The 21,821-nt window shown below is 44.0% G+C and overlaps 2 protein-coding genes across 3 annotated transcripts; one reads left to right on the forward strand and one right to left on the reverse strand.

Moving 5' to 3' along the window:
- The first annotated feature begins 6,987 nt into the window (after positions 1–6,987).
- LOC125551757 (probable calcium-binding protein CML27) lies at positions 6,988–8,819 on the forward strand. Its single transcript, XM_048715070.1, has 2 exons — positions 6,988–7,717; positions 8,475–8,819. Exon 1 carries the CDS (start codon positions 7,106–7,108, stop codon positions 7,679–7,681), a length of 576 nt encoding a protein of 191 aa, XP_048571027.1. The 5' UTR covers positions 6,988–7,105; the 3' UTR covers positions 7,682–7,717; positions 8,475–8,819.
- A 720-nt stretch (positions 8,820–9,539) lies between these two features.
- Positions 9,540–12,928, reverse strand: LOC125551756. Of its 2 annotated transcripts, none has more exons than XM_048715068.1 (3): positions 12,623–12,928; positions 12,280–12,515; positions 9,540–9,934 (listed from the first exon to the last, which is right to left on the reverse strand). In XM_048715068.1, the coding sequence occupies exons 1-3, from the start codon at positions 12,830–12,832 to the stop codon at positions 9,742–9,744; spliced, it is 639 nt and encodes a 212-aa protein (XP_048571025.1). In that variant the 5' UTR covers positions 12,833–12,928; the 3' UTR covers positions 9,540–9,741. The 2 variants fall into 2 exon arrangements, with proteins under 2 accessions (XP_048571025.1, XP_048571024.1); XM_048715067.1 differs by having other exon boundaries at positions 12,280–12,518.
- Positions 12,929–21,821: the final 8,893 nt, after the last annotated feature.

Genomic DNA, 21,821 nt, shown 5'->3' on the forward strand with positions numbered 1-21,821 from the left:
AAGCCGGTCGTCCACGGGCTCCGCTGGCAGCGAGGAAGAGTAGTGCATGGTAGGTCGCCGACACTCAGGTCCCAAGAAGGCCACCGCTTCTCCCCTCATGTTGATGCATATCTTGGTGGGCTCAACATCGGCGGCCGATTAGTCACTTGGCGGTGATGTGGAGGCGGACAACTTCACTTCCTGAGGCACCGGAGCCGGAGGTTAAGGAGGCGGAGCTAGAGAAGGTGAAGCTTCATTTTTTGGGGATCATGGCCAGAGAAGGGGAACAAGCATCGGCGATCTTTTAGTTTAGATAATATACCTCTAGTGTCGGACGAGCGCCATTTTTAATTAAACTATTTGTCCTCCCTATCCGTGGATGGTGTTGGGGAATGTAGCATAAATTCAAAATTTTCCTGCGTATCACCAAGATCTATCTATGGAGAAACCAGCAACAAGGGGAAGGAGAGTGCATCTACATACCCTTGTAGATCGCTAAGCGGAAGCGTTCAAGTGAACGGGGTTGATGAAGTCGTACTCGTCGTGATTCAAATCACCGATGATCAAGTGCCGAACGCACGGCACCTCCGCGTTCAACACACGTACGGAACGGAGACGTCTCCCATGCCTTGATCCAGCAAGGAGGAGGGAGAGGTTGATGAAGATCCAGCAGCACGACGGCGTGGTGGTGGATGCAGGGCGTCACAGTAGCAGGGCTTCGCCTATACTACGAGAGAGAGACGTAACGGGGAGAGAGGGAGGGGCTGCACCAAAGGCAAAAGGTGTGTTTGAGAGGCCCTCCTACCCCACTATATATAGGAATCCCAAGGGGGGGGTGCGCCAGCCCCTAGGAGATCCAATCTCCAAGGGGGCGGCGGCCAGGGGAGGAGTCCTCCCCCCCCCAAGGCACCTAGGAGGTGCCTTCCCTCCTTGGGACTCTTCCTTAGGGTTTCCCCCTTCACCCTAGGCGCATGGGCCATAAGGGAAGTGGCGCCCCAGCCCACTTTGGGCTGGATCCCTTCCCACTTCAGCCCATGGGACCCTCCGGGATAGGTGGCCCCACCCGGTGGGCCCCCGGGACCCTTCCGGTGGTCCCGGTACAATACCGATGACCCCGAAACTTGTCCCGATGGCCGGAACAGGACTTTCTATATATAAATCTTTACCTCCGGACCATTCCGGAACTCCTCGTGACGTCCGGGATCTCATCCGGGACTCCGAACAATATTCGGGTTACTGCATACACATATCTTCATAACCCTAGCGTCACCGAACCTTAAGTGTGTAGACCCTACGGGTTCGGGAGACATGCAGACATGACCGAGACGTTCTCCGGTCAATAACCAACAGCGGGATCTGGATACCCATGATGGCTCCCACATGTTCCATGATGATCTCATCGGATGAACCACGATGTCAAGGACTTAATCAATCCCGTATACAATTCCCTTTGTCTATCGGTATGTTACTTGCCCGAGATTCGATCGTCGGAATCCAATACCTAGTTCAATCTCGTTACCGGCAAGTCTCTTTACTCGTTCCGTAACACATCATCCCGTGATCAACTCCTTGGTCACATTGCGCATATGATGATGTCCTACCGAGTGGGCCCAGAGATACCTCTCCGCTTACACGGGGTGACAAATCCCAGTCTCGATTCGTGCCAACCAACAGACACTTTCGAAGATACCTGTAATGCACCTTTATAGTCACCCAGTTACGTTGTGACGTTTGATACACCCAAAGCACTCCTACGGTATCCGGGAGTTGCACAATCTCATGGTCTAAGGAAATGATACTTGACATTAGAAAAGCTTTAGCATACGAACTACACGATCTAGTGCTATGCTTAGGATTGGGTCTTGTCCATCACATCATTCTCCTAATGATGTGATCCCGTTATCAACGACATCCAATGTCCATGGTCAGGAAACCGTAACCATCTATTGATCAACGAGCTAGTCAACTAGAGGCTCACTAGGGACATGGTGTTGTCTATGTATCCACACATGTATCTGAGTTTCCTATCAATACAATTATAGCATGGATAATAAACGATTATCATGAACAAGGAAATATAATAATAACCAATTTATTATTGCCTCTAGGGCATATTTCCAACAGATGGATGCGGAAGGAAATTTATAGATCGCCGTTGAAGATGCCCTTAGGCCAACTCCACCGCGCGACCCCATCTTGTCCGGGTGCGTCCGTTTGGGGTAGAACGGACGAATAGCATGGCCCAACGCGCGACCCCAAATGGACAAATGTCCGGATTCCGTCCGTTTTCGACCCATCCCCGGCCCAAACTTGCGCTGAGTTTGGGGTGAAACGGACATCGCGCGGACGGGCTCGCCGCATGCCCTCCCCCCCCCATCCCGTGGCCCGCCTGTCGGGGACACTAGCAGTCCCTTCGCTTCCAACGCCTCCAGCCTCTCTCCCCCGCCCCGCGCCGCCGCCGGCGCCGCCACTATTCTCCGGCCGCCTCCTCACCGTGCAGCCCCTGGCCGTCCATACCAAAGCACGTCTCGACATGGCCGCCACCACACTCGCGCTTTCGTCGTAGTTTTGACCGTCGATCGAAGGAGGTTTGGCCGCCGCCGTCGTAGCCGGCGGCAGAGGGGATACGACCACTTGCGATGTACCACGACGGCCACCTGCGACGTACCAGAGCGGCCAGTAGCCGGCCGCCAACCACCGCTGCTGCATCGAGGTGATCATCGCGGCCTCTTTGCCACCGCGAGCGCAAGGTGTTCGACACTTTGCCCACAAAGGTATGGACAATGGAGATGAGTTTTTCTTCCACCACTTCATTTGTTCATCGAACGATTCATCGTCGGATGATGAAGATGTTGTGATGGCTGCACTCGTCGTTCACGACCACATTCAACGGCAGGTTCCTCGGTACAGGGGGTCACTCCCTGGCCGTGCTCCCAACCTGAACCGCAACAGGGAGAGAGGCCACACCCTGCTCTATGCCGATTACTTTGCGAACACCCCGCTCTTCAAGCCGGATAAATTCCGTCACCGTTTTCGTATGGCAAGGCATGTGTTCAATCGTATTCGAGAGGGAGTGGTTGCTCATGACCCATACTTCGAGTGCAAGACGGACGCCCTTGGCAAACTTGGATTCTCCTCTTACCAGAAATGCACCGCGGCTATCCGCATGCTTGCATATGGAATTCCAGGCGATCTGGTGGATGAGTATGTGTGTATGAGTGAGACTACATGTCTGATGTCAATGTACAAGTTCTGCCAGGCTGTGATCGAGGTGTTTGGCCCTGAGTACTTGAGGCAGCCAACTGCCGCTGATACAGAAAGATTGTTGGCAACCAACGCAGCTAGAGGCTTTCTAGGCATGCTTGGCAGCATAGATTGTATGCACTGGGAGTGAAAGAACTATCCATTTGCTTGGCAGGGCCAGTATAAGGGGCATGTCAAAGCGTGCACTGCCATCTTAGAAGCGATGGCTTCGCGGGATCTTTGGATATGGCATTTTTTCTTCGGCATGGCAGGTTCTCACAATGATATCAACGTGTTGCAGCGTTGTCCAGTCTTCGCAAGGCTTGCAGAAGGCCACTCCCCACCTGTCAACTTTGAGATCAACGGCCACCAGTACAACAAGGGATACTATCTAGCTGATGGTATATATCCTAAGTGGTCAACTTTTATGAAGACAATCTCGAACCCCCAAGGTGAGAAGAGAAAGAGATTTGCCCAAATGCAAGAGAGTGCTAGAAAGGATGTGGAACATGCTTTTGGTGTGCTTCAATCTGATGGGGTACCGTTCGAAACCCTGCACTGTCATGGGATGAAAGGAAGCTTTGGGAGGTGATGACTGCTTGTGTGATCATACACAACATGATCGTCGAGAACGAGCGTGATGACAGTATCTTCGACCAAGGATTTGATTATCAAGGTGAAAATGTTGAGCCCCTGCACTAAGAACCGACCATGTTTGAACAGTTGACTTGGTTGAGCACGTGTGGGATCATATTGGCAACCAATAGATGTATTGGTTCATCTTATGTTCATTCAAGACAATTCCGATTTGGTTGTAAAACTATTTTATTAGAGACAATTTCGATTGGGTTGTAAAACTATTTTTACTTTCAGACAATTAATATTTGGACGTGCAAACCAAATATTTGACCCTGGCATTTTTCAACCAACCGTATTCGATATGAAAATATGGGCATTTTTCAACCAACCGTATTCGATATGAAAATATGGGCATTTTTGACCCTGGCAGAAAGGATGGGGCAAACGGATGCGCCCGCGCGCTGGACGCACGACCTCCGCATCACAGGACAGGCCCGGACACGACCTTATTGTCCTACCCAAACGGACCGATTCGAGATAAAACAGACATCCGTTTGGGGTCACGCGGTGGAGTTGGCCTTAGTACCTTGGTCTATCGGATGTTCCTACATGAGCTTTTCTTCTTGGCCATTATTGCTGCCGTTTGTGTGAAAGTTCCTGTTGATCCTAGTTGGAATTCTGCCGGTGTTCGCCGCTGAAATTAGGCAGCGACCTGGCGTTTGCTTGACGATCCAGAACCACCTTTGCGTACTGATGAAACTTTCAGATTCGTCCCTGCCCAACCTTGTACGTAGTCGTGCTTTCCACGACAAGCCATGCCGCCGAGCATTGACTAGAGAACGACATGCCGTGGCTGCTGAAGGGGAGAAATGGCCGCGTTGTTCCCAAAATATAAGAGTGTTTTTAACACAAGTATAGTGTCAAAAACGCTGCGTTTTTGACACTATACTAATGTTAAAAACGCTTTTATATTTTGGAGCGTTTTTGACATTATACTAGTGTCAAAAACGCTTTTATATTTTAGGACAGAGAAAGTAGAAAATAGGTTGTGCAAAGAGTGCGGCGTTGCAGAGGCCAGGCTCCATTGAGCCCGTTTTGCAAAAAAAAATTAAAATATATTTAAAAGTTTCAAAAAATATTAATTCTTTTTATACAAATACATATACATGTCTGTCAAGTAGATAAAAAGTTTCATCATGTAATTCAGTTATTTGCGTGCTACATAAAAAAGATAAATATCTGACATAAAAACAACAAAGATATAGCCTATATTAATCTGTGTATTTATCTTTTTCATATACTCTACATGAAAACATATATGTTCATGAAATTTCATACGTGTATAATACAAATACACATGTATGTATAGATTTTTTTCAGATTTTTTCAATGTGTGAAAATAGTATTTTCGCTGAAAAAAATAAAGAACTATGTGAAGCTCGGTCTCTGCAATGCTTTTTCGGTTGTGCAAAGTGCTATAGTAGCAAGTATAGCTCCTTGTTGTCAGACGGCCGGTGGCCCAACATCTTCCTTTTTTTTGTGCTAATAACGAGTTCTTTTCTGAGGGCACAGGTTCACCTCATCGGTGCCTAATCCGGTTCCTCATTATTCTTTTTGTCCGGTGAAGCCAGGGAGCGGGTATTTTCCTGTTTTTGTGGAAATATGAGCAAATTACTACGAGATTTAATCCGAATAAATAGAAGATAAATCATGATCATAGCAGTAGAGATTAAACTAATCATGCGAACTAGCATAGCAGATGAATATATCACGTCTAGAGCACATACTAGAAGCATGAATTCTACCACGATCTCGAACAAGGAGAATAGAATCACATACGGTGCAGCGGGTGCAGCACCGCCGGCGTTGACGTTGTCGCCCATGTCGTCGAGGACGAGGTTGCCGAGGTCGGAGAAGAAGTCGTCGTTCGCGAAGTCGTCGCTGCCAGCAGTCACACGAGTGCGCTCTCCAAAAACCTGATCGCCCCTCTCCCGTACAGGATCACGAGAGGCGGGGTTCCGGAGGCCTGCTGTCCCTTCTCGCGGTGCACGCCAGAAGGAGGGATGGAGAAGACTTGCTTGGCGGCGCAATGATCTGGAACGGTGGTGAGAAACCATACGAAGCGGCGGCGGCTAGGGTAAACGTCTGCCTGACTATATAGTGCGGGCCAGGTAGGTCGTGGGAGTAAACCCCACGTCCGAGTCGTCACGATCCAAAAGAATCGAAAACGGATCAGTAATTAACCCGTCCGTTAATTATTAATTAATGACTCATTAATTTTCCCATGCAGCAAAAATATAGACAACGTGCATAGTTCTGTCCTCGGCTCGGCTCAATCCCGCCGCGCCGCGGCGGCGAGCGAGGAGGAGGAGTGCACGTGTAGGTCTCCTCTTCTCATGCTCATACAAATGGTAGAAGAGCTCACCTTATAAAGAGGTGCAACTCTCTCTCAACTTCCGGAGTGGGACTAAACTTTAGCATCACTCACTTCACTCACATGTGTGCATGAATGGATCAAGAGAATTTCAGAATTTTAGTTGAGCTTTGGGTTAAAGGCCTATTAGAAAAATTCCAACAGTTTCGTAGAGGGCGGACAGTTGTCGACACATGGGAGATCGGGAGCTGGTCAAACAATGTTACAGTAGGGTTCGAATAATCTTCGAAGATAGACACTGACTAAAAGCTCTTTCAATTATATTGGAAAAAAATACTGCTACTAACGAATACGGGCTTCTTTCTACGAGGAGTACAAATTACGGACCTGTAGTCTAGACTCTAGATTTATGCAACTCAAAATGACAAACGCTAATCTAAGAAAAAACGCAAACACGATTGAAGACTCGATAGATGTCTGTGTTGTAAATACTACTCACTTTATAAACAAATATAAGACGATTTAGATCACTAAATACATGTATGATAGCCTTAGCATAGATTGAAATTTGCAAATAATAACGCCACCTTCTCGTCTAATACTACTTCATCGTCCAAAATACAAGCCGTATTTATATTGATGATAAATCTCTCATTTACGATATGTAGTCCATGGTTACAACATCATCATTATAGAGTACTCTATTACAGAGGTGTGTCATTTTCTCGTTTAATATAATAGTTATAGTTATTTCCGTCTGTCCGGTCGCCATCACGCTACTTTCCAAGATCATTTTTTAAAAGGATTGGCTCCTTCCCTCTATAAAACCATGGCTCCCCAACGTTTTAAGCGCTCCAGAAATCATTCTCAAAGCCTATAAAGCAGAAAGAACAGAGAGAAAGACACCGCGTCACCGGCGAACTCAAAGCGATGGACACCGCTCCCGCTCCCGCTCCCGCTAAGCCGTCCTTGTCCAGGAAGCCCTCGCCGTCGTTCCGCCTCCGCAACGGCAGCCTCAATGCCCTGCGCCTGCGCCGCGTGTTCGACCTCTTCGACCGCAACGGCGACGGCGAGATCACCCTCGACGAGATGGCGGCCGCGCTCGACACGCTCGGCCTCGGCGCCGACCGCGCCAGCCTGGAGGCCACCGTCGGCGCCTACATCCCGGCCGGCGCCGCTGGGCTCGGCTTCGAGGACTTCGAGGGCCTCCACCGCGCTCTCGGCGACGCGCTCTTCGGCCCCATCGTCGAGGAGGAGCCCGGCAAGGAGGGCGAGGCCGAGGACGAGGACATGAAGGAGGCGTTCCGGGTCTTCGACGAGAACGGCGACGGGTTCATCTCGGCGGCCGAGCTGCAGGCCGTGCTCAAGAAGCTGGGCCTGGCGGAGGCGCGGAACCTGGCGGCGGTGCAGGAGATGATCTGCAACGTCGACCGCGACCGCGACGGCCAGGTCGACTTCGGCGAGTTCAAGTGCATGATGCAGGGGATCACCGTGTGGGGAGCTTGACGGCGTCTTCCCTTGGTCCCATCTCCTGTTTCTCATGTATGTATCATTCCTAGACATTTTAGTTTAGGGTGATTTTTTCATGATCGAGCTTTCCACCGTTGACTCGATCTGGCGGTAGGTCTTCAGGATTTTGCTTGACAACCATGGTCACATCACACGCAAGCAGCAATTAGTTTCTTCGTTTATTTTCCAAACTCTTGTTAATTCGGAAACTGTATCAAAGACCTTGACCAGCCTCCCCCAAAAATATTCTCTCCGCAGTTTCGTGCGGCTTTCCTGCTCCTGCCTAACCTGTTACTGCCGTTGCGCGTTGACGTGCGGTACTGTATTACATTTGGTCATTTGAATACTATAAATTTATTTGGCCAATGAAGCAAATATGTTCATGAATGTTTTTCTCTATGGTTCTCCTTTGGCAACAAATTTGACACCTGTTCCTCCTGAAAAACACTAGGACTTATTTATTACTAGGATTCACATGGGGAATTTTCCTCCGCGATTAGTATGGTACAAACTAGCACAAAAAAGAGAGAGTAGATATATTCAGTAGACAGTACTGTTTCTCGTCAAAAAAAAAAGGAATAGTATGGTGCTAGTGCTAAGCACGCGAGGGTTGTTATACCAACCAGATGAATTTTCCTTTCTAAGAGGACCTACCAGTTGTTGAAAGCAACTTGTATCCACATGGTCTGCACTTCAATAGAGTTATAGACCTACAGCACTTCATTACGCGTCTTGCTTTGAGTCAAGTTTGTCGCAAGCCATCAAGCAATGTGTTCCTTTGGTTGTGCAGGTTCTAAGCATGGGAGGATCGGAACGAGGAACAACCACAAGATCCGTAGATCGCTTCAGAGTTCAGACCTTAAAAATGAAAGTCAGTCTTTAGGGTTGTGTAATTGTGTTGGTTTTTCAGTGCTAGGAAGTTGGTGTGTTCCTTAGAAGCTCAGAATGCAGCTCCTGGCTTGCAATTCTAGCGTGTCCTAATCTGTTCTACTAAGTTTTATCCTTCGTTCGTGTTACCATGTAGGTACTGTGCGTCTGATGTATGTGCCTTATAGTCCGATAATCTCTTAATCTCTTGTCAAGACTGTAGAATGTATTTGACTTCCCTAATATATTGGCATATTTGTTAATTTCCTGTGATTGTAGTTTTTGGCAAGAATTTATTTGAGCGCTTGGATTTTTTTTCACAATTTTAGAAAATCAACTAGTTATGGGGTGTCTAGATCAACAAAGAAAGGCCCAATTATCAATGTCAAACAAATCACGAGTTAGCTCAACATTCCATGGCTATTTCTAAATTGCTAAATGTAGACAACATCTTCAGCCTATTATACAGCCTATATGGCTATAGTAGTGGTATCGCACTAATGGGACAACAGACCGTTGTGACTACACAATATATTTAAGGTCTTGCGTTGCGTCCTATGATTGACATTGCCGCTTTATTTTCATCATTGTTGTTCCTGCTAGACTGGAAAGTAAAAGCATGTGTACGGGTGTGTTTGGTTTATGCCCAAGGTTGCCCCAACAAAGTATTGGCTAGCCAAAATATTGGTTGAGGTTTTGATTGCCCATGATTTGACCAACATTGGCAAGAAAAATAAATTAGAATTGGCTAGAGTTCATTGGCATGCCAAAAATTGGCAACCATCCAAACAAAAACCAACCTTTGGGTCATGACCAAAATTTTGGTAGGGTGCACTTTGGCCACAATCCAAACATACCTTTTTTTTTTGCAGGTGATGTGTGCATTATTGATTCACAGGTTGGGTCAGATATAATTTAGGGCCTCATAGACTGGCAGTTCCTTTGAATGAAAACATACATGAATCAGGAATGAGTATCCTTGAAGAAATATAATAACAACCATAACATAACCATGACTTTAAAACATCACCACTTAATTGGTATTATCAAAAAGTAGAGCAATCTCTGCAACTAATGTAGCTAACTCTACTCTCATAAACTCACGGACTACATACACATAGCGTAAACCAAAACTTACAATCATCACTTACATGGAAGAAATCTTACACCGTGCGCACTGGAGTTCATGTCTAAGCCGTGCCGTTGCTGGACTTTGGAGGTAAGAAGGCCTCCCACCATCCAGACTCGTATTTGGGGTATGGAGCTGTCCATTTGTCAGGCTTATCGAATTTCAACTCTGCAGGGTTAGAAGCCAATGCTTCTTCAGGTGTCTCTGCATCGAATTGCTCCGCTAAGACCCTGTCCAGCCTTAGTTTCATGAATCTGAGAGCAAAAAAGGAGATAATATGAGATTATTGAGGATTTATTACTCAACGTATGCTTTTTAAAATGAGAGATAGAGAACCAGGCTTTTAGCAATAACTTAAATTTGAATCCAAGCAGATGCTTGGCTAAGAATATTTATATGTATAGAAGCAAAAAAAAAAAAGTTTGACAGAGCACACACCATGCCAGCACTCACACATCAACAAAACACCGGGATGCACAGAGTCAGCATCCGGCAGTGCCATCATGTTTCAGAATTCAATGGTTAAATAAGTTTCTCTAATTTTCTTCAGTTTCTTTTTGCTCGCTTTGCGGTCTAATCAATATGTTCAGGAATGCAAGCCACTCATATCCAGACTGTGCCCAATTATTGAATGGGGGTGACTAAAAACAAGAAACTATCCAAAGTAATGTACTAAAAAAACACATTCATGATTCATGACGCCGAAAAACAAAATCAGAACAGGATATGGCACAACTTCAAGAAGTACAGCCCATAGGCTTCATTTTATAAGAAATTGCACTTTTGCATTGAAATAACATCCTGATGAAAAATTATAAATGTGGCTTATTGAAATACATGAGACTACATCCTGGACTTGAGCTTCCATGTAAGATTGCTAAACATCAGGTTTTCCAACCCTCAAATCATCACCATGTAATCAAACTTGACTCGTGGCATATCTAGACGTCAATTCTTGAATCTGAACTTGCCTGGAAGAGCATTGCATGAATCTGAACCGAACTAGTGTTTTTCTTTTGTCACACCTCTTTCATCAACAACCTACACATTTGTAGTGTGTGCCTTTGCTGATAGCAAGCACATTATTATGGGTAGTCATCAAGTAGGCATCCGGTGCAAATTGCAGATACAAGACTGCTGTTAGGAAGCTAGGGTTCTGCCGGTTCTAGGGCGGAGATTGTAGGGGAAAGATGGAGGAAGACGAGGTCGAGGGCGTGGCGGCCGGCGGCTGGGCGCCGTCCTTGCGTGGTGGAGAAGAGGCGGCGGCGGCGCAAGAGGCGGCTAGGGTTAGGTCTCCCGGCTCCCTAAGGGAAGCCGAGCAAATACTGATTGCTTCTTGCTTGATTAGATTGATACATCTCCTCTCCTTATATAGAGAGGAGGTTTACTTGACTCCTAAGCAAACGACCCTAATAACGATAAGATAATTGGGCTAAGCCCCTAGTAACGATAGAATAACTTGGGCCACAGCCCACTGGGCTAAGCCCCTAATATGCCGGTCATAACAACTGCACCGATGCGCTGTTTTGCCATTTGCAACAGGAAGCATACCAGCTTGCACTGCATGACATGATGCCAATGGCCACAGGCGGAGCTCCCGGTAGGGCGAGGCAGGGCGCCCGCCCTACCTTGATTCTGCGCAGAAGGATTTGTACACGTAGGCATACGTTGTCGCTGACTGGTTCGTGTGTGGAGTCACGGTCGCTAGTGGTGCTCGTCGCTCGTGCAGCTTCAGTCCACGTTATTTCGGCCCATGACTTCCTGTTGCTGTTGCTGGGCTTCGTTCAATCAAGCCCATCCCGATCACTCAAGGCGCACGCACCACTACACACCACACTCTCTCAAAAAAAAAGGTACACCACGCCATCCCGAGAGCTATAAATTGATAGCCCTTGAACTAAACAAATGATCAAGAGCTAGCTATAAATTTGTACATTTTCATGTTGGGAATTTATGATGTAAATTTTGAGAGAATAGCTTCGCAATCTAGATTGCATTAAAGCTTCATTATCCATATGTTTTCAGGTCTACTTAAATATGCTCACGTCTTCATTGTATTTCAATTAGTTAAAATCACGTAAAACTATCAGAGTGTTATTATTGCGTACAGGCTATTTTCATATTGCATAAAAAATTTACTCGGCTTTAGGATCCGCCCCACCTTAAATTTTTTTCGTCCTCCGCCACTGCCAATGGCATATGGGCATTGGGCAAGGCAGGCAACTATAAATGAAGTGAGCACTTACTAGTCACAACACGTAAGTATTACCATGATTTATTTATTGTAATGTCCAGGGGCGCGTGGAAGTTAGCTATCCACGTGCCAGAACCATGAGGTGGTTTCGAGATCTTACGGGTTTCAGCTCTAGCCTACCCCAACTTGTTTGGGAGTAAAGGCTTAGTTGTTATTGTTGTTGTAATGTTCAGTGGGAGGGAGAATTTCCCCAGCTGAATTTCCATTGAAGGGGCTTATAGCCAGATAACTACAGAAGCGAGTGTTGCCGGGACTGCATGCATTGGCGTTTTAATATCCTTGGGGGACTCTGCTAATTAGCATTGCTCGAGCTTGCAACGATGCCTGGAGAGACAGCTGACTTACCTGATCCAGTTGCGGTCGGTGGAGACGAGCGCGACGGCGGGGCGCTTGAGCCGCTTGGCGACGTTGGGGAACCTGTCTAGAAACTTGGGCTCGATCACAAGCCAGAAGTCCTGCTCCTTGCTGCGCTCCTCGTAGAGCCGCAGCTTCTCCTGGAGCTGCTCCTGGAAGTGCTCTTCGTCGTCCAGCATGAACTTGGCGTTCGCCACCAGGAAGTAGTAGGTCCGCGACTTCTCCTCCTGCTGCGCACAGAAAACACCACCACGTCGTCTCAAAACTGAGCAGGATACTCCACTTGCCCGGTGCCGCGAAATGCGAGGCACGGGAAGCGTGCGCCGATGCTTACTTTCTCGGAAGGCTCTGCGGAGCCTTGCCGGTCGGATACGGCGGTGGCGGCGCGGCGGAGGCTCTCGAAGCGCGTTGGCGGGCAGGAGACGGAGAGGGCTGGACGACTAGCGGGGGCGAACCCGGCGTGGGCGTGGGCGCGGTGGAGCGCGGCCCTGGACGGCGCGAGGGTCGCGCAGGGGCGGAGGGACAGCGTCGCCGGAGCCACCATTGGCTCGGTGGGGTCTAACTGAACTGAATCGTAGAGGATAGAGGAACGGAAGAAGATGGTACGGAGCAGAGAGCCTTATCTGGACAGCAACGGTACGCCAGTGAACTTCAGGGGTGAAATATGGGCCGGAGTACGCCGATGTGGACTTGTGGACTAGGATCTTCGGCCCATGGACTTCTGTTCCGCCGAGTTCCGGATCGCAGTGCCCTGAGCAAATAGTTAACGAGCGCTTCTTCGGGAGCCTCGCAATGATCAGCGCCACTTGGCGCGTTCTCAGCCATTCGCCACGTGTCGCGTTTTGGACGCTTCCTTCGGATTTTGTTTTTTATTTTTATTTTTCTGCATGCGTTTTCGGCTTTTTTTCCGGGTTTTTTCGACGTTTTGGTTTTTCCCCGGTCTTTCTTAGCTTTTCGATCAAAAAAAATTCGGTGGAAATTTTTTTTCGCAAAAAACATGCTTTTTTTCTTTCGTGAAAGTCACGGTTTTTCTTCCGCGAGAGGCACGGTTGTGCTTTAGCGAGAGTCACGGCCGTGCCTCTCGGAAACAAAAAAAACGCGTTTTCTGTTTTTTTCTTTCGCGAGAGTCACGGTTTTGCTTTCGCGAGAGGTACGGTTGTGCTTTCGCAAGAGTCACGGCCGTGCCTCTCGGAAAGGGAAAAACAAAATGCATTTTCTGTTTTTTTTCGTTCGTGAGAGTTACGGTTTTGCTTCCGCGAGAGGCACGATTGTGCATACGCGAAAGTCACGGCCGTGCCTCTCGGAAAGGGAAAAAATACGCGTTTTCTGTTTAATTTTTTCTTTCGCGAGAGTCACGGTTTTGCTTTCGCAAGAGGCACGGTTGTGCTTTCGCGAGAGTCACGACCGTACCTCTCGAAAACGGAAAAAAACGCGTTTTCTATTTTTTTTCCTTACACCAGAGTCACGGTTTTGCTTCCACGAGAGGAACGGTTGTGATTTTGTGAAAGGCACGGGCGTGCCTCTTTCGGAAAGGGAAAAAACCGTTCTCCCGGTTCGGTTTTTTCGCCCGTTTTTTTCGTCCGGTTTTTTCATGAAAAAAAAGTTTGTCAAAACCTATCAACATGGGATCTAGTTTTGAAGATCTCGACGCGAGAAATCTAATGGTGAAAACGGTTCGAGATTTGGACACACGGTTTAAGAGATAAAACGTTTTGAATAAACGGATCTACGAAAAAGGGAAAACTCCCAGGTTGCGACAAGTGGCGCGCTGCATGTGCGCCACTTGTCGCGACGTGGGAAAGTGGAGTGTTCTTTGCAACGATACTCCTTAATTAGTGATTTCATCCTATTCGCCACTTATTGCGGCAAAATGTCGAGCTGTCGCACGCCCCCTCGTCTCGAGTGGGCCGGCCTTTTTATTTCCTCTTCTGTGCCCTTTTCCTCCCTTGCCCCGACTCGTTCATCTGTAGAGTAGTCACAACTTTCCCTTCCTCGCCTCGCCTGGATCCCCTTTTCCTTCGTTGGCGGCGGTTGGTTCTTCTGCTTCCTCCGCCGGTCGCTGCTTCTTCTGCTCCCTCCGCCGGCCGCTGCTTCTTCTGCTTCCTGCGCCGGCCGCTGCTTCTTCGGCTTCCTGCGCCGGCCGCTGCTTCTTCGGCTTCCTCCGCCGGGATCCTACTCCGCAAGAGATTGCGGCCCTCGTAAGCAGCCGGCGGGCCTCTCTACTCGTTATTCATCCGCGCCATTGCATCAGATCTTGCTGAGTTCATCGCGTTAGGTGTTTTTTTGCAGGTTTTCTGTGCCGCTGCTAGGGTTCCCTGAAGCTCGGCGTCGTCCAGGTCCCGGTGAAGCTCGGCATCAACAAGGTAACGCGCCCAACCCCCCCCCCCACCTCCCCCCCCCATTTGTGTTCCTTGCTCCTTGTGTGATACCGCGCGATCTAGCCGGTTTTTTTTCATTTAGCATTTGGTGAAGTTTTGTTAGGGTTTTGTAGGGGGCTTTGGTCGTAGTGGTGGTGTTTTGGATGTTCTGGAGATTAGACAAGGGGGTTGTGTTCAGATATCTGAATTAGGGGGTATGATTCAGCATGATGATGTTAGGGGGTTGTGTTCAGAGATTTGGATTCAGGGGTATGATTTTCAGCATGATGTTGTTAGGGGGTTATGTGTTCTGGTACTTGTCCTTGAGATTTTATGTTTTGTTTTGTTGATGATGGTAGGTGCTTTGTGTAGCATGGTCGTCTCTGTGTGTTTTCTGATTTTTGTAGTAGCATCTGAAGATGACATGGAAATTTTTTTCACATATGCTTGTGTAACTATTTACTAGTATTGTTTCTGTGCTGGATGATATTTTGACAAACCAAATTTTTGATTCCACTAAGATTTGTGCAACCGAAGTGAAGGTTCTTCACATTTGATATGTGCCTATGCAGAAAATAATTTGTTGGTTTGTTGACTGAGTTTGTTGATTTTTTAATCAGGCTGGAAAATAATTTGCCTACATTTGCACCATCCAAGAAATTGTCCCTTAAATCATCCCCCCTCTCATTAATCTGGCAGCATTGTGATGCACAATTGTTTTTCTGTTGTAGGACTGATAGACATTTGATATGTGCTTATGCAGAAAAAAAGTATTTTGCAATTGAGAAGCAAACTTGGAAATATGTTTTAACAGCTTGAGTGAACGCATTCAACTGTTGCGTCACGTGTTTTATACTTTTATTGATTCCACACCTATCCTTGTCGATTAATTCATAGATGCATCCACAAAACCCTAGCCTAGCCTAGCGTAGTGAGTGGCAAAAGCGACTTTCAGGGTTCCGGCGCGTGGGGTGTGGGGAAACGAAACGAACGTGAATGGTAGGAATAGGTGGAACCAACAATGAGTGCCTACTTTATTTGTTTGTTTGTTGTGAAGTTATATGTCATTTCTTTTTATTGTGCCCTTTTTTGCCTGAGAGTGATGTTATGAGGAATTGAATAAGTAATAGCTAATAATATAAATGCATCCCCTGGGGTAATAGTGCTTGCTGTTTTTGAGGTTGTTGAACTTGTGGCATTTTTTTATACATTGATTCTTGTTAATTCACTGCTTTTATATTTGATTGGAGAATCACTCTTCTTTTCTTTTTCACAATAAACCATGAAATAAGATATGAATAAGATTTTGCTTAAATGACAGTTTGAGAATAACTTTTGTGTGCTACCATTTTTTCACACATGGATGGTTCTCATGCTAGTTTTGTTATTTTTAGATGACTGTTATTACATGATGAGATATATATTTCATATAGGATGTGGTTGTGGTTTTTCATATATGATGTAAACCCAGTAATGCAAGATGAAACTTGCAAGGTGTGGTACTTTTTAGGTTGATGTTTTTCAACATTTTTTATCTGCTTTTTGCTCTTTTTATTTATTTTTTCAAATGTGTTTACATCTTTTTAATATACTTTCTTCTGTGTGTTTAGTTAGTCTTTGTTTCATGACCTTAGTTTTTTTAATTTTTATACAGGTCTCCCTCAACTCTAAACATGCCTAGACTTTACAAATATCCTGCTGGTACCATCAAGCACAGGTTTTCTACCATCAGGTGGCATAAAGCAGTTTCTGATTTAAGTGATAATCAAAAGTCGTTTGTTAGGAAATATGAGCTCGATAATCTTCTGAATATTCATCCTCACTTAATGGTTCCAATACCAATCCTTCAATGGGTTGCGGACCACCTGAATTGCAATGGGACTGGAGTTTTCAGAAAGGGTGATAAAATAATTCATCTAAGAAGAGACATGGTAATTTAGGTTTTTGGGATCCGTTCTGGTTTTGTGCCTTTTCCTCTGGATAGCATAGATCCAGTTGTTGTGGCTAGAGTGTTACAACTTAGGTCTCAGTATCTCGGTAATGGCCAGAAGAACATTCAATTTGATAATATCATCACTATCATGAAGAATGATGAGACTGAGGAAGGTTTCATGCTGAGTTTCTTATTTCTCTTCATAAGTTCTGTTTTCTGTCCAACCACTCGGAATTGTGCAAATTGGAAAATTCTTTATGGGCTGCACGACATTAGCAAGCTGAAGACCCTTGATTTGGCTCAACTTTGCATTGATCACTTGAACAAAGAAATTGATAACTTCAGCACCAATCTATTCAATAGAACTAAAACTCCATTGAACAATTCAATCTATGTTGGTGGATGCTTACCTTTAGCTGATGTAAGTTTTATAATTTTCCCTACTTTTCATTTTTTTAAATGTATTGTTAAGTTATGCGATTTTTGTTTATATTCACTGATTTGTTGTTTCATGTTCTCTTATGGCTCCCAATATTCTTAGATTGTCTATCTGGACTTTGTGGACTTCACAAAAGCTTCTCAACAACGAAGTATCAATTATGGAGTCCCTAGAATGGCCTATATTCAGAATGATGACTTTGACTATCTAGCTACAATGGACTTAAACCCAAGATCCAAGAAGACATTTGCATTGGGACTCTTACTAGTAAGCTTGTTCTATCCTTTTTTCGCATTTGTTTAAGTGATGACAAAAGTTGTAGAAAATAGTTTCAAACAATGAGAAAATGTTTTCATTCTTAATTCTTTGGAATGGCATTTTTCTTGGTTTCATGGTCTCGCTTTAAGAACTTTCAGAACTGTTTGTTGACTTTGTTTTTTTCAGCTGAAAGACATTTCTAGGACACCTTACGGTGCTCGTGCAATTGTATTGGCTCAAGAGAACTGGTCCAAAGCCCCACAGAGTTATGATGTTGAGGAAAATCTCATTCCAAAGTCCAATGACATCTCAAATGTTGCATCTACCTTGAACAGTAATCCAAAAGTATGTTTTATCTAGTTGTTATTAACCTTTTTGTTTACCAATACATTTTAGTCGTCTCACTTCATTGTCATAGAAAACTAAGAAATCAGTTGCCATATGTCTATAGTTTGTTCGCAAGAAAACAGATTACATAATATGTTCCTAGTATAACATAATAGAATGAGTCCTGCATTCATAAAATGAACATACTGTGTTCAGGATGTCAACTGAGGTAGGAATTTTGCTAGAGGTAATTTCCTCCTTGTCAATTAGGCGGTTCTCTATTGTATTGACATTGAAAAGAACTGAGACCCAAAAATATTGTATCAGCAATTGACAAGAGTAAAATGAAACACAAGGAACAAAGTCTAACTAATTTTCATTGTTTACCAATGACATCTCATACGAATTTTTCAATGCATGAATCTGTTCCATGTGCAACATATGAATAGTCAAAATATAACGAGTTGCAGTGTTAACAGTACAACATATGAGTACTTCAATGCATAATTTGTTCCTCTGCTTTGAACATATAATGATTTTACTAGATAATGATTTGTTCCTTCTATGTTTATCTGCTTATTTTTAACCTTTTGTTTACCAATATATTTTAGTCTTGTCATTTCAGTCTCATATCACAACTAATACACATGTAACTTTTTTGTCCTGAGCTAATAGGTTATGAATATAATATCTCAAGTTGTTGCAAAGCATGATGAAATTTGGAAGAAGCTTCATGAATAGCATATGCAAAATATGTTTTCAGATCTCAAAACAACTCTCATGTCTCTTCAGCCAAATACAAACAGCCAAGTAAACATTGCTGGTACTTCAACCATGAATCCTATTGTTCTTTCAGCATGCAGCAACATGAATAACCAGAATGAACCAATAAATTCCAACCATCGCCCGGTCCATATAGTCAGTGAGCCAATTAGAGCATCTTTATTCCAAGATCATGTACAAGTTACTCCTACTCCTGATGTTACCTTAATGCACAGCAGCAAGGACATCCAAGTTGAAGAAGCAGTTCTAGTTACAGAACAAGATTTAGTTCCTCAGCAAGTGCAGCAAACTGAGCAAGCACCTTCAGCTGTAAACATTGTTCAGAATGAAGAAATTTCAAATGGGAACAATGGTATTCATACTGACAACACACTTGATCAACCTATTTCTCATAGTCAAACAAGTGACAGTACTCAATTTGCTGTTAACACTCTTATTGAGATCTCAGGTACCTTTTCTGAAACAATTCATACTCGACCGATCTCAGTATTGCAACCAGTGGACTGCGTTCAACATGCAGTCAATAGTGAGCCGTATGAAACGGAATTTCAGCATGTGAACCCCACAACAGTCCATATTCAGGAAACTCCCGTTTCTGTGAGCAAACAAACTCAGTTAGTGAATGAGCCTCCAACGAAAGAAGTGCCTGCTTCGTCAAACATTCTAACTGAAGATGCCATTATGCTAAGGAATGTGATCTCACAATCAAATGACAATCTGGGAGATGGCATTGAAATTGCCATGAAGTATGTTGATGGCATTATAATTCCAGAACTTGATAAGACGGTCCCCAAAGGTACTTCCCACCTTTTTTGAAATCAACTGCTTTTCCCTTCTGTTCATTTTTGTTTGCTTTTCACTGTACTGAATTTTCACTTCCAATTTGCTTGTTGAAGTTTTTGCAATGTCCTGCCTTCTTTTTACACGCTTCATTGTTTTTCATACCAAAGCTTATTATATGTAATTGGTTCATTGGACAGGTCCTGTAGTACCGAGGTACCTGAGCACAAATCATCTCATGCAGCATTGAATATATCTGGTCCCAGCACTATAGAGAAGAGAAATCGAAAGAAAAGGAAAGCAAAAGATCTATCTGCTCAAGATAAGATATCAACGATAAGTGTTGAACCTCATGTTTAGGAGTTTTATAAGAAATACCTTGGAAACAAATTCTTCAAGAATGAAAAGTAGGTTTTTTCAGGAGCATCTTACTTTATATGCATGAAACAATCTATCTTTGTTGTATATTCTATATGTTAACTGTTTCAATTTTTAAAAATGCAGTCCAACCATTATTGACATCAATGGATTTACTGTGGAGTATGATCATTTCTATAATTCACTCAAGGCAATAGGAAACGTTCACAATGAAGTCTTCAATGCTTATGTCCAAGTTTTCAATTATGAGAATGAAAATCCAGATCCAAAAAGTAAGGAACCTTTGAAATACTGCTTTACTTCGTACTTCACGGTAAAGTTTCCTATTCCTCATCTATAGTATTTCCTTTTTTTGTTCCGTGTTGAACTTTTTGCAACTTCCATTCTTACTGTTGTTATCTCTTTTATTTGGATGTGTAGGAGAAGTTAGTTGATGATCCCAAGAATTTCAACTCTCGATATTGTGTAAGAGAATTGAAGAAACTGAACTGTGGCAGGAACTTACACAAGCGTGACTTGGTAAACATCAGTTATCAATGCAACTTCTCCAAATTATCACATCCTCTCTTCATCTGTACTGATTTTACTTCTTTGTTTGCGATCCATCTATATTTCCCTAGAGTTGATTCATTCCACTGGACTTTGTTCTGCATTAACAATTTGTTTGAAACCGTCAATTTCTTTGATTCAAGGAGTTTTGTTCCTCAAAATCAAGTCAACAAGTTAACATCAAATCTGGTTTGTTTTCTACTGTTTTTTAGTTTTTACTCTTGTGCCTTTTGTAACATCAAGTCTTTTGTGACTTTTAGTTTTTACTCAGTAGTTACTCGCAGATAACTGAACTACTGTTTATTATGCTCCATGAACTGGTTGAATTCTTATATTTCTTTTAATATAGATCATCAACCTGGGCACCATTTTCAAGTCTTCTGGATGCACATACAAGAATATTGAGAATTTCGACTGCATTTCTCCTGAGGAATACCCCCAGCAAGACAACCTGTGAGTAAAGCAACCATCATTATGCTCCATGCACTTTTCTGTCTTTAACTCTTATAATCAGTTAACATTTTGTCACCCAAGAAGGTCCTTTTGCTGAAATTTATGTATACCTTTGTACAGCCACAATTGTGCTCTCTATGCTATCATGTATATGGATATCTGGGATGGGAAGAACATGAAGGAATTTGATGATGTATGTCACTAGCAAATCACTCTTCATCTTTCTTGGTCTATAACTTCTTTCACAAATTATCCCCCCCCCCCCCGCCCAACAACATCGAGGACTTCTTTGTATGCTTTGCTAATGTGTTGTTTACTGTTTCATTTGTCCCAGGGAATTATTCCTCAATTTCGTCAGGTCGTTGCTTACAAGCTGGCAAAGTGTGACATCAACGAAAAAAGTGTTGAGGGACTTGAAGATGATGTTTCAACCAAGAAGAGGAAGAAGCATCGCCAGTTGTGTGGAGAAAGCAAATAACTTGAGTTTCTAGAATTGAATGTGCACCACAACTACTGATAACTCACTGGTGTCATTGCTTGGAAAACTTTTAAGTTCCCTTTTTCCCTTTCCGTGGAAATCACTCTTTTGTGTGGAAAATATTTATGTTGGAGACTCAGTACATTTTATTTTTTATGAAGGTAGTGTCACCAGCACAACTTATTTTTCCGTTCCTGTGTGAGAGACGGTCAAAGAAACTTAGTTGTAGAATAACAATCGAGAACAGTTAAAGGTGTTTTTGCTTTCCCATACCAACATGAGTGTCTTCAAGGATTTATTTGAATGAAGTGTGTTGTTTATTTCTTTTACCAAAGCAGATGTGTGATTGATTTCCATGAAATGGAAATTGTCTTACATTTAGGGGGTACGAAAAATGTGCTTTTTTGTAGCAAACGAGACGGAAGGCAACATTTGTCTTTTTTTACAAAAGCAATAGTGATTTCTCTTGGGAAATTTGGCATTCAGGAGGTACGGCCTCAATACCATACTCTCTACTTTGTGTATCAAGAATATCTACTGCAAAAGAGTTTTGTAAAAAAATCCATTATAATTGCTGTCAAACAATTTTTTACTTCAAAAGGATGTCTACTTCAAAAATATTTTTTCAAAAAAATGAAAAAGTCCCCTAAATAATGTTCCGTAAGTAATGTTTCCTAATATTTTGTTGTTAACGTTACCCAAATAATGTTTCTCTAAGAAATGTTTTGCTGAATTTTTTGTTCACTGATTTTTTTTGTTTCCCTCAAAAATGTGAATTCTTAGGGGATCTCATAACAT

The sequence above is a fragment of the Triticum urartu genome, chromosome 4, assembly GCF_003073215.2.
Source record: "Triticum urartu cultivar G1812 chromosome 4, Tu2.1, whole genome shotgun sequence".
NCBI classification, from domain to species: domain Eukaryota; kingdom Viridiplantae; phylum Streptophyta; class Magnoliopsida; order Poales; family Poaceae; genus Triticum; species Triticum urartu.